Raw genomic sequence first — 18,203 nt, 5'->3', positions numbered from 1 at the left:
GCAAGTGAGCACGAGTGAACAAGCTTCTTATGCTCGGGCAAAAGTTACAGACCTAATGGAGGTCAATATCTAAAAGGCAGGTTTTCCATCACCCTCGTGACATGGCATGGAACCAGTCGAAAGACCAGAGCGCAGCTGGAGACATCGACCCAGTATGGAAGGGAAAAAGATACAGACGGTTAGGAGTTACTGTGGGAATGGATAAGAGTACCAACTGGAACCTGAGCCCGGGAGCACATGTCAGAGTCCGATGGCGGAAAGAAAACAATCTACCAATTTAGTTGATGGCCATGCACATTACCGGCAACAGGAGTCGCCGCCGGACCTTGTGACTCAAAAGAATACTTTGAAGAAAAACAATTTGCGAACATCCGGGCACAACACTAGATGGCAGGAGTATGCACAGCATGTGTAGCCAAAGCCACAATGCCTAAATACATCACATAAGTGTGTGTCAGATGTTTTAATTCAGGTGAAACAAGCCTTATAACTTACAGAGGAGGAAGGTGTGGAATGTGAATGTGAATTCTGGGGAGAACGAACAGCAGGCGGTAAGCTTCTTACTGTTGTGCTAGAACCATTTCCACCTTGATTTCCACCTTGGTACTGGGAGAAGGAATACAGAAATACAAACATTAACATATTTATAAGAAATATTCATTATCCAAATCTTAAGAGTCAAGCACTCAATCTGTAGTTAGAAAGTGAAAAGTTACAAAAATACTCATCTAGATCAACTAGAGGAACGGTTAGAAAGCAAAATAAAACCTGAACAGACGCTAATCAGATATTAAATTGGCACCACCTAGTGAAAGAAACTGAAGAACGACTAATGAAAGAAAAGAATCATTTCGTCTGAAGGCAACTCTGAAGCCTTTTGTTACCTAAAACTGACCCTAGAAATGAATATGCTACTTACCAGTATGCATCTGTTCTTGGCATGTAGGGCTGCTGACATTCATATCTGTGCATAGATCGCCGCCTAGTGTTGGGTCCGGATGTTTGCACGTTGTTGTCCTGGAAGAGTCGAAGTATCCTCCTGGGATAGGTGACTCCTCCCCTGGACTACAGTGCGCATGGGCATCCTCTCCATCCTCAGATTGTTTTTCGCCATTGTGGCAGTGATGGAGTAGATACAGAAAGTGATGACCATGCTTACAGTAATTCTGAGAACTGCAGCTGCTACAGGCGCCGGGGAGGAGGGAGGGCGATATGAATGTCAGCAGCCCTACATGCCAAGAACAGATGCATACTGGTAAGTAGCATATTCAGTTCGAGGCATGTGGGCTGCTGAATTCATATCTGTGCATAGAATATATAGCAGTACCCTCCATTAGCGGCGGCTACCAGTGCCAGCTGCAGCAGTCTGAAAGAGAGTTTTGAGAACAGCCTGTCCTACAGCTGCCTGCTGTTTTGATTGCACATCTACACAATAGTGTTTGGTAAATGTGTGTGTAGTGGACCAGGTGGCTGCTCTACATATGTCATGCAAAGGAATGTTTCCAAGGAAAGCCATGGAGGCCCCTAACTTACGTGTTGAGTGGGCTCGTGGGGGAATCGTTAATGTGCGTTTAGCCTTTTGATAGCAAATTTGAATACATTTAACGATCCATCTGGCTATACCTGCTTTGGAGATGGCGTTACCTTTGTGGTGTGGGGCAAAGGCAACGAAAAGTTGTTTTTTTTCCTAAAGACTTTAGTCCTGTCGATATAGTACATGAGGGCTCTCTTTACATCCAGTTTATGGAGTGCTCTTTCTGCGACAGTTTGTGGGTTTTGAAAGAAAACAGGCAGTTCAATAGTTTGATTCATGTGGAACTGCGATATTACTTTGGGCATGAATTTGGGGTTGGTACGTAGTACGACCCTGTTGGCGTGAACCTGTATGAATGGCTCTTGAATGGTTAGTGCCTGGAGTTCACTAACTCTTCGTAACGAAGTGATTGCCACTAGGAAAGCTACTTTCCAGGTGAGGAATTGAATCTCACATGAGTGGAGAGGTTCGAAGGGTGGACCCATCAGTCGGGTGAGGACCAGGTTGAGGTTCCACACCGGTGCTGGTGGGTGTCTTGGGGGAATTACTCGTTTAAGTCCCTCCAAGAAGGCTTTGATGGCAGGCACTTTGAATAAAGAGAGGTGCTGCCTGTTTTGGAGATAGGCTGATATTGCGGTCAAATGGACACGTATTGAGGTGTATGCCAGATTGCATCGGTACAGGTGTAGGAGGTAACAAATTATGTTTTGGATGGATGCGTCTAGCGGGTTAATATCATTGTTATTGCAATAAATGACGAACCTTTTCCATTTGGCTGTATAGCAAGCCCTGGTAGTGGGTCTCCTGGCCTCCTTAATGATGTCCATACAGTCAGGTGGCAGGTTTAGGTAGCCAAACTCTAGGACTTCAGGAGCCAGATTGCTAGGTTCAGCTGTTGCGGATCTGGGTGCTGAATCTCTCCATGGTTCTGTGTCAAATGCGCGGGTTTGATCCGCAGTCTTTGATGGGGCACCACGGAAAGTTCGAGAAAGGTGGTGTACCATGGCTGGCGTGCCCACGTTGGAGCAATCAGGACGAGTGTGAGTGAGTGTTGTCTGAGTTTGCGAGCCACCAGCGGTATCAATGGTGCTGGGGGAAAAGCGTACGCAAATCTGCCGGACCAGTTCATCCATATCGCATTGCCCTGCGGATGTGGGAACCTGGCAGCAAAGCTTTGGCATTTTGCGTTTTCGCTTGTGGCGAATAGGTCTATTTCTGGGTGACCCCAATGCTGGAAGTACGGTTGGAGTACTGATGGGTGTAACTCCCACTCGTGCATCTGGTGGCTGTGTCTGCTGAGCAGATCCGCCATCTGGTTGTCTTTGCCGGGGAGATGTTCCGCCATGAGGAACATGTTCCTCTGAATGGCCCACATCCACATGCTCTGAGCCAGATGAGACAACTGTGGAGAGTGTGTTCCTCCCTGCTTCTGTATGTAGTACATGGCAGTCATGTTCTCCGTCCGGATCAACACGACTTTGTTGCACAAGTGTACTTTGAATGCCTTCATGGCTAGGAAGATTGCCATCAGTTCTAGAAGGTTGATGTGCATCTTCTTTTGTTGTGTTGTCCATAGTCCCTGCACTGTGTAATTGAGTACATGAGCTCCCCATCCCTGGAGAGACGCGTCTGCTGTAAGTATTATCTGTGGAACAGGCTCTTGGAACGGTCGGCCCTTGCAAAGGTTTTGTGGATTCCACCAATGCAGAGAGTTGTATGCCCGACCGCTCACCAACACTAGGTCTTTTAGTTGCCCGTGAGCCTGAGTCCATTGACGTGCTAAGCACTCCTGAAGCGGGCGCATATGTAGTCTCGCGTGTGGGACTATGAAAATGCAGGAGGCCATCATGCCCATCAACTGCATGAACACTCGCGCGGGAAGGGAGTGTTGGGGTTTGAACTTGGAAATCAGCATTTGCATGCTGTTGATCCTCACTAAATTTGGCTGAGCTGTGGCTGCCAGAGTGTCTATGGTCGCACCCAGGTACTGTTGTACGTGTGCGGGTTGGAGATGTGATTTGGGGTAATTTAGTGAGAACCCCAGGCTGTGAAGGAGGTGAATGGTACGGGACATGTGGCTGGCGCATTGCTGGGCTGACTTTGCCTGAACAAGCCAGTCGTCCAGGTAAGGGTAGACATGAATGTGTTGCCTCCGTAAATGTGCAGCCACTGTAGCTAGGCACTTAGTGAAGACCCTGGGCGCTGTTGTCACGCCGAAGGGAAGAACTTTGAATTGGTAGTGCTGCCCCTGAATAGAGAACCTGAGATATTTTCTGTGTGATGGGTGAATGGGTATGTGGAAATACGCATCTTTGAGGTCTAGTGTGGCTAGGAAGTCTCCCTGTTTGAGCAGTGGGAGGACTTGTTGGAGGGTGAGCATGTGGAAATGCTCTGAGAGAATGTAGCGGTTGAGGGGTCTCAGGTCTAGTATGGGTCTGAGTGACCCGTCCTTCTTTGGTATTAAAAAGTACAGGGAGTACACCCCCGTACCGTGCTCGTGGACGGGTACGACCTCTATTGCGCCTTTTTGCAGCATACTTAGCACTTCCTGCTGTAATAGCGCTAAGTGCTCTGAGGACATAGGACGGTGTCTTGGCGGTATTGTGGGTGGAGTCGAGGTTAATTCTAGGCAGTAACCGTGTTTGATAATATCTTTGACCCACCTGTCCGTGGTGATGGAGTTCCACGTGGACAGGAACCTTTGTAGCCTTCCCCCGACAGGTGTTATGTGGTCGGGAGGAAGGGAGAGGGCGTCACTGTTTGTTCTTGGGGGGAGGATCTGGTATTGCCGTATCCGCGTCCTCTGCCCTTTGTGCTTGAACCACGATATCCACCCCGGGTGTTTTTATCGTAGGTACTTTGGGTGTTGCCCTTGTTGTAGGTTTGCTGTGACCCCTGTCCTCTACCTGCTCCTCTATGTCCGGGGCGACGAAAGGAGCCACTCCGAAAGGTCTGCGTTTGGAGAGCCCCCATGGACTTTGCAGTGTCTGTGTCCTTTTTTATTTTTTTCTAGGGTGGTGTCAACCTCCGGTCCGAATAAGTAGTCGGGGTTGACCGGCTGATTGAGGATGTTATTTTGAACCTCCGGTTTGAATCCAGAGATTCGCAACCAGGCGTGTCGTCGTAACATGACGCTAGTATTTATTGCTCTGGCAGCTGTGTCTGCGGCATCCAGTGCACACTTAATGGATGCGTTAGTGAGGAGTTGTCCCTCCCTGATGAGGATCTCTGCTCCCTCTTTGTATTGGTCAGGGAGATGTTGGAGTAATGTTTCTAGTGTATCATAGTGTGCGCGATCGTAGCGAGCTAGGAGCGCCTGAGTATTGGCAATACGCCATATGTTAGCTGCCTGGGCTGCAACTCGTTTGCCGGAGGTCTCTAGCACCTTGGACTCTTTGTACGGGGGAGGAGCATCCCCAGTTGTCTGTGAGTGCGCCCGTTTGCGCGCATTGGCGACTACGATGGAATCCAGAGGCAACTGGCCTCTAATGTAGGTAGGGTCCCCAGGCGCCGACCTATATTTCTTGTCGATCCTGGGGTTTATTACTCGTGCCCTGGTGGGTTCTTTGAAAATGTCCTTTGCTGGTTTAAGGACACCTTTCAACATGGGTAGAGTTTTGATATTCCGTTCTGAGGATGCGAAAGTATCCATTAGAAAATCGTCCGATTGTGTCGGAGTGGAGTAGCACACCATGATTGGCCGCAGCACATTCAATAAGGGCGTTGAATGCGGCAGTGTCCTCTGTGGGAGACGTTTTCGCACCATATAGTTGCGTGTCCTGTGTATCCATATGTGCACCCGGGTCTGCAGGGTCATCCCAAGCCTGATCAGGGTCCTGTTGGCCGTCAGGGTCCATCTCTCCGGGGTAGGGGACGTGGTCACCCATGTATTCCTCCAGAACGTCGGTTTCGGAGTGTGTCGGAGAGAAGGACGGTGGATCTTGGTAAGAAGTATGGAGAGGTTCGTAAAGAACTGGTTCCGAATCCACTGCCAGCTTTTTCTTTAGAGGGATCCGGTAGGAGTCCAAAGCTGGCTCGGATGTTATCCTCCGCTTGTGGAGCATCATTCTGCCGGTGTCGGCATCGATGAAGTGGGATGGTGACGTCTCCGTAGGAGAGCGTTCGGCAGGTGTGATCCTAGTGTGGGTGACACGTGTTCTGATTTCGAACAGTATGGGTGCCGTGGATGGTGGCAGGCCAAAAGTGATGTTGGCCGGTGCCGGAGAAGCTTTTTGAGCTGTTTTCGGCTCGGAGCCTGAAGGGTCCTGTAGGGCTGCCTTTTCTTTGATGCGTTGCAAGGACGCTGCAACTTGCCGCACCTGGAACGCCGACGGTTCTTTGGCGCCGACCGGTTCTGTAGAGGCAGGCGTGGACTTTTTCGGCGCCACGGGGTCATCGAGTCGAGGAGAGGTAGTAGCAGTCGACGGCGTCGATGATTGTGCCTTTGGTGCTGCTTTCGAAGGAGTGTGAGAGGCAGCAGCTATTGTGACCTTTGTGGCTGGAGCCGATTGTTTCGGTGCCGGGGGCCGAGGCGGTTTGGCGGCACCGATGGCCTTTTTCCGTGTGTCGGCGCCGACGTCGGCTGCTGCGAGCTCGGCACCGAAGTCCCGTTTGGTGCGGTCGGTGCCGACGGGTTTGGCTGGCGTCGAAGGTGTGGTGGGCCTCGATCCGACCAGTGTTACTTTCAGTTTCGGTTTCTGTGGAACCGATAGGGCTTTCGGTTTCGATGAAGGGAAACCAGCCGTTTTGGGTAGTAATGGCTGCCGCTGAATGTCCGAGGCCGGGGCCGAAGAACTGCGGGATATGTCTTGGGTAAGGCCCGAAGGCGATCCCTCGACCGGAGCCATAGACTGGCGCACTGGGATATCCTCCGTCCGTACGGGTAGGCCTTGCTCGTCACCGGAGCTACTCTCTTCGGCCCCTAAGGCCTCATTGTAGTCTCCTACCTCGGTGTCGGCTTCGTCTCTGTGAAAGAGTCGTTCTTCGATGTCTTCCGATCCGGAGTTGTGTTCGGAAGCGGGGCTGGAGGGTAGGATCTCCACGTCTTCCACATCTTCGTCCTCGGCGCTGAAGATGTTGGTCGGGGCCGGTGCCTCTTGCTGCGCTTCAAGTCTCGCTGCTCGTCTATTCCGGAGAGTCTTTTTGGATCGGAATCGGGCACAGGCCATACACGTGGACTCGTCGTGATCCGGTGAAAGGCATTTGTTGCACACCGGGTGGACGTCGACATGGGGATATTTCGCATTGCATACAGGACACCGCTTGAATGGTGTCCTCGATTCCATCGTCGAAGTCGGGTCGATGGTCGGATATGATGCGAAAAGAGTTGGTCTTGAAGTTAGTAAACTAACAAATAACTATCGATACCGATCGGGAACAGTACCGACGCGAACTAAAGGCCTTTTGGCCTGAAAAAAGTTTCTCCTAACTTGAGTCAAGATAAGCACATCCGAACCCAATGGCGGAAAAAAACAATCTGAGGATGGAGAGGATGCCCATGCGCACTGTAGTCCAGGGGAGGAGTCACCTATCCCAGGATACTTCGAAGACTCTTCCAGGACAACAACGTGCAAACATCCGGACCCAACACTAGGCGGCGATCTATGCACAGATATAAATTCAGCAGCCCACATGCCTCGAACCCTTATGTTCTCAGATGGGTTTAATGATAATTGCTTACACGTATGGTAAATGATGGAAAGTGTGATCAGAATTCTTTCCTAAACACTTCTGTGCCGGAAACCCTGACACCAATCATCCAAATACATTCAGACACACAATTTCTTTATTTGCAGGTGTTTGTTCACAGCAGAAAGACATTTGGCTTTACAGGAGACTGTAGAGGAATGGAATGATCCTATTGATGCTTTGCACTATTTCACTTAATCACCCAAGGTAAATTCGGATGTCCTCCTCCCTCGCTCTTTCCCACTGTGCTGTTCACTGCACTGAAAACGTAAATAAATAAGTAAACAAGCAGCGTTTATAGTAAGGGACGGGATTAGAAATCTGCATCCTTACAGCGGTGTTGAGGTTACCTACTATCAAGCAGGAATATATTGCTTAAAGGGCCTTAAATTTGGTATTGGCCTAAGCATACACCATTTTTTTTTTTTGTTAAATAACCTGAATGGTAACACTTGTATTACCCTCTATCATAGCCACAATACAACTTCCTCTTCTAGCAATAGAGAGAGTTTAGGAATACTGCACACTCTTCAAAGGATAGCACAATCTTCAGAGACTAAACATTTACTGAGTTTTTCAAATGTGACTCTTGTCTCTAGTGACAGGCTTTCATTCTTGTGAGATTATGTACAGCCTCTCTGGCACCCCACCAGGTTGACTTGGCTGAGTGGAGTTGTGCCCTTATTAACAAATAGGATGCTGTACCCTTGTCAGCAACGAGCAAAAGCAGCTCTAAAAAACATGCTTGAACTGTCTGCCTTTCCTCCAAACCCAGAAGAGGCCCAAGAATGGGCAAGATCACTGGAACATTCTTCCATAGTAACAGTTAAAGTTCTGTGAGCTGGATATCCTACAACGTCAAATAACAGAATGACACATTTGGCAGGCTTCCAATAAACAGAGTGGTTTCAGAGAGCAAAAGAGCAATCCTTTTGACACTCTGAGTAAATGCTGGGGCTAATACCGAATAGTTTTCAAAAAGCATTCAGGATCTTTCTCCTCCGCATTTACCTCTTTTACTACACCTACATTTCCACATAATTCCCAGAACCTCCAGACTCTTTCCTCTCACTACAAATACGGTTAATGCATCATAGACATCCTCTGTCCCACCTCTACCAACACCATCAACTCTTTTCACTACCTACAAATCAACATCTTACTGTTGCCTTGTCTTTCAAACGTCTCTTTATTTAATCAACCAGTCTTTACTTTTCTTTAACCAATTAATTTGAAGTATTCCCTGCTCTACTTCCTGTAATTGTGTTAACCTATTTGGTGTGAAGCACCCCAAAAATGAAATGACACTAAATTGAAGTAACTAGGAGTTGGAACAGCAGAATAACAGAAACATGTCTGTAGTAGATGAGTAGAAAATCCAGAAATTGAACCAGTGAAGTGAAAACTACCCTCATAAGCATTAACTTAAGCTGTGTTTCTCAGCCCTTTCTCCATGTGTACCTAAATACAGTAAGTGAAAACCAAACTCCGATACTGTAACTTTCGGAGAGATACATTCATGCCAGGATTCCAAGATGTGCCCAGCCATACAAACATAATCTAGCATGTTTGAAACCTGGATGACCTCTAGTTTACGATGTGTGATGTTGACTGCTGCTCTCGCCCTCTCAAGTTATTCAGGGACGAGGAGGATCACAAAAAAAAGTGCAACATTGAGTCTTACATTAAGAATTATAGCAAAAGGGAAATATTAATCTATATAGTCTTGTGAATGAGGGACATACAAACTTGCAACATTGCAGAAGCTAAGTAAAGTATCTACTATTTTAGATAGGAAACCAACATAGCATAAGATACACTTACAATACAGGACCATGATTTTTTCAGAAAGCAATAATCTTAAAAGTGGAAAAGAAATCTTAAATCAGAGGCTTTTGGAAATTTAGGCTCAATGATTGAAAAAAGAGAAAAAAAAAATATTTAAATGCAACAAGGATGTTAAAATCACTCCCATGGAGAAATACTGAGCAAAAGGCTATTTGAAAGACAATTTAAAGTGTTTGGGGGAAAATTATGCTTTGAATAGCAAGCTTTAGACACAAATTGGTTGAAATTCATTATGGTTATGAATAATGGCAAATTAAATAAGTAATGCAGGGCTGCAGTCATCTTCCTCCCAAAAAATACCAACTAATACAATTTCGCCTAAAATGTACTGCTGTACATGGCAATCATCTTGAAACTTTGTTGAATTTCTTGAAACTCTGCAGCTTCCTGTGAAATTTACATATGTGCAGCACACAATGAGTGAAACAAGTATTACTCAAAATTGTATTTTTAAAGAGACATTTTAAGATGTGCATAAATACTTACATCAAAATATTCACTAATTTTGTGACTACGGCCTCCGTTGTTTTTACCTAAAAAAAAAATAAAAAACTCAAAACTCAAAACAATTACTGTAACTGTATTAGGTAACAGATTGCTTCAAACGAAAATGTTACTTACCTTCAGTAACAATTTTCTGGCGGATACTCTATTTACCTACAGATTCCCCACCTGTTGAATAATTCCAGGTGTCTGGATCCAGAAACTTCAAAACTCCTTAATGCTGGGTGGAGGGCGGTGGCTTAGTCTCAGCGTCAGAAGGAAAGACTGGTAGCATCACAGAAGTACCACTCCAGCAAAAGGACATAAGTTTCCATCCATTTTTTTCATTACGAAACAGATAGATCAACATTGAACCGATACAGTGCACTGCAAAACTAACTTGAACCTTATTAACACTTTCCCTGTACATCAAAACATCAGAATAAGTGGAGGGGACTGGTGAGGAATCTGCAGGTAGACAGAGTATCCACCAGAACGACAGTAAGCAAAGATATGACTCCTTTCATTCCTATGGGCCTACAGACTCCTAGGAATGAATGGCATTGCATTCGCTAATTGAGATTACCAAATTGGTAATCGCAAATAGAGAATGCAAATCCAAGGGTGCCCGGCAGCCTAAGGCCCCCAGGAAGCACCCCACAAAAAAGGTAAGTGAGCACATGTAAGGCGCGCGCACACACACGCCCCAAGGTCATGTGTGCGCTACATGGCCCTTTGAAAAATTCATTTTTGTGCTTTTTTCAAAGCATGCACATATTACCCTCAACTTTAAGTTGATGGTAATTAGCATTTCCTAAATGCACAGTTCGCATTTATGAAAGAATACAGGCATCAGCATTACGGGATTGCAAATTGGGATTCCCTGAATGCATTCGCAATTTAGGTAAATCGCCAAAAATTGCGATTATCTCAATTGCGAATGGCAAAACCTACATCCATTTGCGAACGGAAAAAGGCTTGATGCACGTGCCCCTAGATTCCCAAACAGTACATTTCCAGGAGGATGGATGGTTAGATGAGGAAATCTTTCAGCTCAGATCTGGCAAGTTCCCAAACCTGTGCACCTCAGTGTATCAACAGTAGTGTTTGTTGAATGCGTACAGGGATGAACACATTGCTGCCTTACAGATCTCTGCAATGGGAATACTTCTCCCAAGAGCAGAAGACAAGGACTTAGCCGTGATGGGTTTGGCTCAGATTTCCTCATGCAGTTCCTTTTTGGCCAGGGAAAAAGCACATTTTGATGAAGATGATTATCTAGAAAGACTTTATCCACTCCTGAACTGTTGTGCCCTTCCTATTGCCACAGTAGCCAACAAAGAGCTGATCATCCGATACAAAGTCCCTAGGGTGGTCGAGACAAACTGTTTATTGACCTAGGATCCAGGCGATGTAGCGCCTCCACCTCCCTCGTTGGATGGGGAGGCGAAATAAAGAAGGAAGGGTGAGGGATTGACCCAGGTATATGTGAGTAACAGCCCTGGAAAGTAAAGCAGCTCCGATTCACAACACCAGCTTGTCAGGGAAAAACGAAGATGGGGGACAGGCTCAGTTTTTCCAACTCACTGACCCATTCCACCGAAGTAATGGTAACCAAAAAGGCAGTCTATATAGTTCCCCAACTGTAACTGGCAACCCTGCGTAAGCCCCTGCCCCACCTCCCACCGATCTGTGACATCAGCAAACCTTGTCACAGATTCTCCACCGGAAAGGCAAAAGGAGCAGGGAAGAGCTCTGGCCCATCATAGCTGGGAATAAATGCCTAAAAGCCAACCCCAGGTTTCAGGGAGGCCTCAGAGAGGGTTTCCAGAGTTTTATACTCGTGCAAAGAATATAGTTATTGAGGACGCCTTGATCCTGTACACAGGGCGGCTGCTGTTCAGGCAGTACATTGTGAGCAAAAGAGTTAGTTATATCATCAAGTAGTACAGGCTGGTTGAGAGTTCAACTGACCATGTACAACTTGAGTGTATATAGGGAAGGACTCCACTCTAAACCCTGTAGGTTGCCCTCGAGTCACGGGAAAGATTTTATGGAAAAAACAAGCTACTTACCTGTACACTGTAGTTCTCCAGTATTTATATCTTTCACAGATTCACATGCTTGTATCTTCCCCATCGTCATGGTGGGAGTCTTGCGGTAGTTACAAAAGTAGTACCATAGAAGTACATAGAAACCACCAAAAGGAAAGGAAAACATTAACATTTGTCAGCAGCTTTAAGTAGGTCCAAACTTCGACCAATCAGAGACCAGCCCTAGACCTCAACTCCCCAGCAGAGCCATCAGACCTCAGATTTAGCGCACAAGTATGCCAAGGTTAAGAAGTAACATGAGATCAGAAGTGGCAAGCCTAGACAGGGAGGAGGGAGGACAGACTCTACAAAATATATCAATACTGGAGAACCACAGTGTACAGGTAAGTAACTTGTTTTATCTCCAGCATTGAATCTTTCATAGATTCACATGCTTATATCAGAGTAGTTAGCAGTGTCATTCCTTAAATTTGCGACTAGGCAAGAACCTTCATATGCAATAAAAAATGAACATATTTAAACACTGGACTTTGCCTTAAGCAAACCGACGTCTCAGGACAGCTAGACCCACTGCCGCATCCGCTTTCCATGCAGAGTCTAGACAGTAATGCTTAGTAAATGTATGCACGTTAGACTATGTTGCCGCTCTACAAATGTCTGGAAGCGATACCCAGTCAAAGAGGGCTGTAGAAGCTGCCATCTTCCTTGTGGATTGCACCTTAGCAGATAAGAGGTTTTCCAGCTTTGTTATGGCAGAAAACAATTGCAGAGGAGATCCAATGTGCAATACTGCTCCTTGAAAGGGCTTGGCCCTTCCATGGCGAAGTAAACAAAACAAATAGCTGATCCGATATTCTGAAAGTCTTTGTTCTATGAATGTAGAACCGGATGCATAGCTTTACATCCAAAGAGTGCAATGCTCTTTCAGAGACATTTGAAGGATTTCCAAAGTACGTGGTGAGTACAACTGGTTCATTCAAGTGAAAAGAAGTTGGAACTTTAGGAATGAACTGAGGATTTGTTCTCAATAATAGCTTGTCTTGTCTGAATTGAAGGAATGGTGGTGCTACCGTGAAAGCCTGAATTTCACTGATTCTTCTAGGCGATGTGAGGGCTAAAAGATGAGGCGTTTTCAATGAAACATTTTAAATCAGCCTTGTGTATGGGCATGAAAGGCGATTTAATCAATTGGGCTGGTACTGAGTTTAATTCCCATGGGACTGCAGGATGCTTTAAGCGTGGGAAAAACCTGAAAAAGGCCTTTAATAAATTCTTTAACAATTCTTGTTGACCACAAGGAGAGTTCTCCTGGTTTCCTGCGAGACCTAGAAATTGCCGCCAAGTGTGCTTTAATTGGTGAATGAGCCAATTTTGACTTAGCTAAGTGAAGCAGGTAGGGCAAAGCCTGTTCCGGGGGTTGAGAGCAAAGGATGTCAATCTTTTTCCGCGCACCAATGGCAGAATCTCTTCCATTTTGCAGCATATGACCTATTGGTGGAATAAGCTGTGGCTCATTGGAGGATGGACAAGCAATCTGGAGCTATGTCTAAATCTGCGAATTCATAGTCAGGGGGTTCCAAGCTGACAAACATTGCTTTTATTTGAGGATTAACAATCTGACCATTGTTTATTGAAAGTAGGTTTGGCAGTGGAGGAAAGATAATATGCAGAGATATCGAGCACAGGAGAAGCTCCGTGAACCAAAACTGCCTCGGCCATGCCGGAGCTATGAGAATGAAATGACATGGTTCTTTATCTTGCTCAATACTCTTGGGAAAAGGGGAAACAGTGGGAACGCATAGGCAAACGTCCCTGTCCACTACATCTGCAGCACGTTCCCCCAAGACTTTTTCTGAGGGAACCTGCTGGCGCACCTTTCACACTTCCCGCTGCTTTGTCGCGAAAAGATCAATTTTTGGAGTGCCCCACAGTTTGAATAAACGTCGCAGCTGGTGCACGTGCAACTCCCATTCGTGATATTGGTTGTGCTTAGAAAATCCGCCCAATCGTTGTCCATGCTCTATTTGCAACATTAAGTTGTGCTGAATTAGCCACCTACTAATCTCCTGGGCCTGTTCTGACAATGAGAGACCTGGTGCCCCCTTGTCTGGTAAGATAGAACATTGTTGTGGTATTGTCAGTTCTTACCAGAACAGAGGATCCTTGGAAGAAAAGCTTGCAGTCTGCCCTCAGTACCAAAAGATTGATGTGAAAAAACGTTTTTTTGAATGGACCATTTTCCGTGGTTTTGCTCCTCAACAGTCTGTTGTCATAATGTAACACGGCTGTGCTGGTTGGAGAGAGACAAAGACCAAGACAAAGAGAGAGAGAAAGAGACAAAGACCAAGACAAAGAGAGAGAGAAAGAGACAAAGACCAAGACAAAGAGAGAGAGAAAGAGACAAAGACCAAGACAAAGAGAGAGAGAAAGAGACAAAGACCAAGACCAAGACACAGAGAGAGACACAGAGAGAGACACAGAGAAAGAGACAGAGAAAGAGAGAGAAAGAGACAGAGAAAGAGACAGAGAGAGAGACAGAGAAAGAGACAGAGAAAGAGACAGAGAAAGAGACAGAGAAAGAGAGAGAAAGAGAGAGAAAGAGAGAGAAAGAGAGAGAAAGAGAGAGAAAGAGAGAGAAAGAGAGAGAAAGAGAGAGAAAGAGAGAGAAAGAGAGAGAAAGAGAGAGAAAGAGAGAGAAAGAGAGAGAAAGAGAGAGAAAGAGAGAGAGAGACACAGAGACACAGAGAGAGAGAGACACAGAGACACAGAGACACAGAGACACAGAGAGAGAGAGACACAGAGACACAGAGACACAGAGACACAGAGACACAGAGACACAGAGAGAGAGAGACACAGAGACACAGAGACACAGAGACACAGAGACACAGAGACACAGAGACACAGAGACACAGAGACACAGAGACACAGAGACACAGAGACACAGAGACACAGAGACACAGAGACACAGAGACACAGAGACACAGAGACACAGAGACACAGAGACACAGAGACACAGAGACACAGAGACACAGAGACACAGAGACACAGAGACACAGAGACACAGAGACACAGAGACACAGACACAGAGACACAGAGACACAGAGACACAGAGACACAGAGACACAGAGACACAGAGACACAGAGACACAGAGAGAGCGAGAGAGAGCGAGAGAGAGCGCGAGAGAGAGCGCGAGAGAGAGCGCGAGAGAGAGCGCGAGAGAGAGCGCGAGAGAGAGCGCGAGAGAGAGCGCGAGAGAGAGCGCGAGAGAGAGCGCGAGAGAGAGCGCGAGAGAGAGCGAGAGAGAGAGCGAGAGAGAGCGAGAGAGCGAGAGAGCGAGAGAGAGCGAGAGAGAGCGCGAAAGAGCGCGAAAGAGCGCGAAAGAGCGCGAAAGAGCGCGAAAGAGCGCGAAAGAGCGCGAGAATGTCCTTAAATGAGCCGTGCACCTGAACCCACTGCAAGTCTAGCTGCTCCTGGAGAGGACTCATGTGCAGCTGACAATTTGGAATAAACGGAATGCATGACGACAGCATCCCCAGTGAGGATTTGAATACTCACAGAAGTGGACTCTCTTGCGCATAGAAGTGTTGCTAGGCGCCTTATCTTCAGCTTCCAGTCTGAAGTGGGAAATGCCTTCGACTTGGTGTTCAGTAACGCCCCATGAAAAATAACGCTTCTGGCTTGGAATCAATTGCGCCTTCTCTATGTTGAGTTGTAACCCCAGAGACTTGAAGAGCCGCTGACAAGCCCGGGTACATTTTCAGGTAGAGTGAAATGTAGCTCCTTTTACTAGCCAGTCGTCCAAGTAGGGATAAACCTGGTGTCCCTGCCTTCTCAGAAAAGCCGCTACCGGAGCCATACATTTCATGAAAACTCTGGGAGCTGAGCGAAGGCCGAATGGCAAAACCTTGAACAGGAAGTGATCCTCAGCCACCTCAAACTTTAGGAATTGGTGATGCTTTGCATGAATGAGGATGTGAAAGTAGGTGTCCAAGAGATCGAGGGACGCTTGAAAAACTTCCTCGTTTATTAATAAAAGAATCTCTTGAAGGGACAACATCCTGAACGACCGCTTCTTGATGTATTTGTTCAGCCGTCTGAGGTCCATGACCCGTCTCCATTTCCCGTATTTTTTCTCAACTAGGAAGAAATTGGAATAAAAGCCCTTCCCTTGTCTGAAAGGCACTTTTCCATTGCCCCTTTTTTTTTTTAGTAGAGTTGCTTTAACAAGTAAAGATGATTCATTTTTCTTGGAGGTGGAGTTCGAGGAGGCTTGCGGAAAAATTCTAGGGTGTGGCTGTGTTGGATGATGTCCACCACCCATTTGTCCTTCGGGATGGTTTGCCATTGATTTAGAAATGGAGAGAGCTGATGGGACTGTAGAGGCTGAAAACGAGATGAGATGGCATGCGAAAGACAAACGCCACTGACGTCCTGAGGAATCCTGCGATTTTCCTCATCCTACAGGCTTGCGTCTAGCGGATTGCTGGTTATATGACAGAGTGGAGTCACAAAATTGCTGCTGTCCTCCATATTGTGGTCTGTAACTGCTGAGAATATGGTTGATATCTGTATGACTGGTAGGACGAACTTTGCTGGAACTGACCTCTTCCTCCATCTCCACGAAATGACTGAAAACGCCTTTGTTGCAACGAGTAGCTGGAGGGGGTGGAAGGCGACGGCGAAGATGAAACCATATAATCATCCCATTCTTGACCAAGTAGGTCCGGATCCTGAGTGAGCTCAACCGCCTCGGGTTGATCGTCTGCCTCACTCTTGATGTAATCATCATGGATTGTAATGCATCGAGGAGCTTGTCTCAACATGCGCAACAGGCGGACCAGTAACCACTGGTGGAGGCGGAGCAACCTGAACATTCAGACCGCCAGGCGTTAATGGAACCGGTGCGTGATCTTTTATAATAGTCATTTAACATATGCCTAAGGTCTGTGACCTGGGAGATTGGCACCAGCATGGAATCTTTCCGAACTTCCTGACACTCTTCATAAGCCTCATTAGGATAGTGCTCTTGGAAAGAGTTGTATCCTTGGGCCTGAGAGCAACCCGTGAATGAGTATTCCCCTTCTATATATTCTGACGTGTCCTGTCCTTGTACCTCCTCCTACTCAGTGTCCTAGCATTTAACTCTGAGCTGTGAGGGGCTGTAAGCGGGGCCAAACAGACTTTTATCCCCGGATTCCTCCGTATAAAGAAGGTGAGAGGGAAGCAACAGTGATATCTTGGGTAAAGGTGACAAACCTGGTGATTTGGGAACCAAATGGAGACCTTTAATGTCCTGTTTGCTATCCGTCAACGATGCAAGATGCCCGATAGTGATCGTCGTAATGGAAACTAGCCGAGAGGGTGATTTCAACACTGTTGTCCACAGAGCGCCATTCGGCGGGTCGTCGATGCCCTCGTCGACGAAGTTTTAGACGCAATCGTCGACACAGTGTTCATCGTCACAGCAGTCGCTGAAGCAGTCTATGAGGAAATAGTCGTCACCGTCGTCGACAATGTAGTTGTCGCCACAGAAGTCGGGGATTTAGTCAAAGTCCTCGACAACTGGTCCGTCAACGGTGCTTTCTTCGTAGACGAAGCCTGTTTGGGGGCGTAACAGGCAGAGAAGCAGTAGAGGATTTCTTCAGGCCTGATTCCTTAAGCTTAAGGGCTGTTTCATTGGCAGTAGAGGATTTCTCTGCCTTTAATTTGTTTGAATCAGCCTTTAGTGAGGTAGAACCCTCACTTTTACACTTCTTCTCAACTGAAGATGACCCAAGGCTCTCTTCCACATCAGATGCAGAGTCAGATTTTGATTTCTTCTTCTGGAGCCATAAAAGCAATCTGGCCTCTCTATCCTTTAGAGTTTTTGCTGAAAAGGTCCTACAGTATTTACAGTCCTTGGCTGTATGTTTAGGGTAAAGGCAATCAAGACAGTCCTTGTGTGGATCATCAGAAAAAAACCTTACCTTCCCACAGGATCTACAGGGCCTAAAAAGCCTCTTCTTAGAACCCTCAGACATCTTTGAGCAAAAGAAGATAGAAAGACAATACCTTGAGGTGAATTCTAGCAGGGTCAAAAGTTCTCACTGACAAACTGAGCAGAGCTCAGGAAGACTCCCTTATACATGACTTGCAGTTAGAAATCGGAGGTCTGATGGCTCTGCTGGGTTGAGTTGAGATCTAGGGCTGGTCGAGGATTGGTCGAAGTTTGGACCTACATAAAGATGGTGACGAATGTGTAAGTTTCTTTCCTTTTGGTGGTTTCTTTGTACTTCTATGGTACTTTTTTAATTACCGCGAGACTTCCACCATCACGACGGGGAAGATACAAGCATGTGAATCTATGGAAGATTCAATGCTGGAGAACCTTGCCCACCTAGTGCTTCCCAAAGGTTATAACCTTTATGTGGACAGCTTCTATACAGGCTGTTCAGTACAAATCTGGCACTGTGGCATGCTGTAAAGTTTGTTGTTGCCACAAAGGATTCCCTCAGGAATCCCAGAGCACTACGTTGCATTCCAAAGAACAGCACACAGTCAAGTTCTATGATAGGCATGATGTGTACGTGCTCCCTACAATTCATGATGAGAGCAT

The 18,203-nt window shown here is 46.5% G+C and overlaps 1 protein-coding gene across 10 annotated transcripts in view; it reads right to left on the bottom strand.

Annotated features, from left to right (window-relative positions):
• TLK1 (tousled like kinase 1) overlaps positions 1–18,203 on the bottom strand; it is a 967,987-nt gene that overhangs the window by 500,097 nt on the left and 449,687 nt on the right. For 8 of the 10 annotated variants that reach the window (XM_085645310.1, XM_085645315.1, XM_085645311.1 and 5 more), the window contains 2 exons: positions 9,557–9,603; positions 496–606 (listed from right to left, as the gene is read on the bottom strand). In XM_085645310.1, the coding sequence (XP_085501436.1) occupies positions 496–606; positions 9,557–9,603 (158 nt within the window). The remainder of the gene's footprint in view (positions 1–495; positions 607–9,556; positions 9,604–18,203) is intronic. The other 2 variants (XM_085645312.1, XM_085645319.1) reach the window with 1 other exon arrangement.

Source organism: Triturus cristatus, chromosome 3_1, assembly GCF_964204655.1.
Source record: "Triturus cristatus chromosome 3_1, aTriCri1.1, whole genome shotgun sequence".
NCBI lineage: Eukaryota > Metazoa > Chordata > Amphibia > Caudata > Salamandridae > Triturus > Triturus cristatus.
The sequence above is the reverse complement of the archived record's forward strand: the minus strand, read 5'-3'. Positions and strand labels throughout refer to the sequence as shown.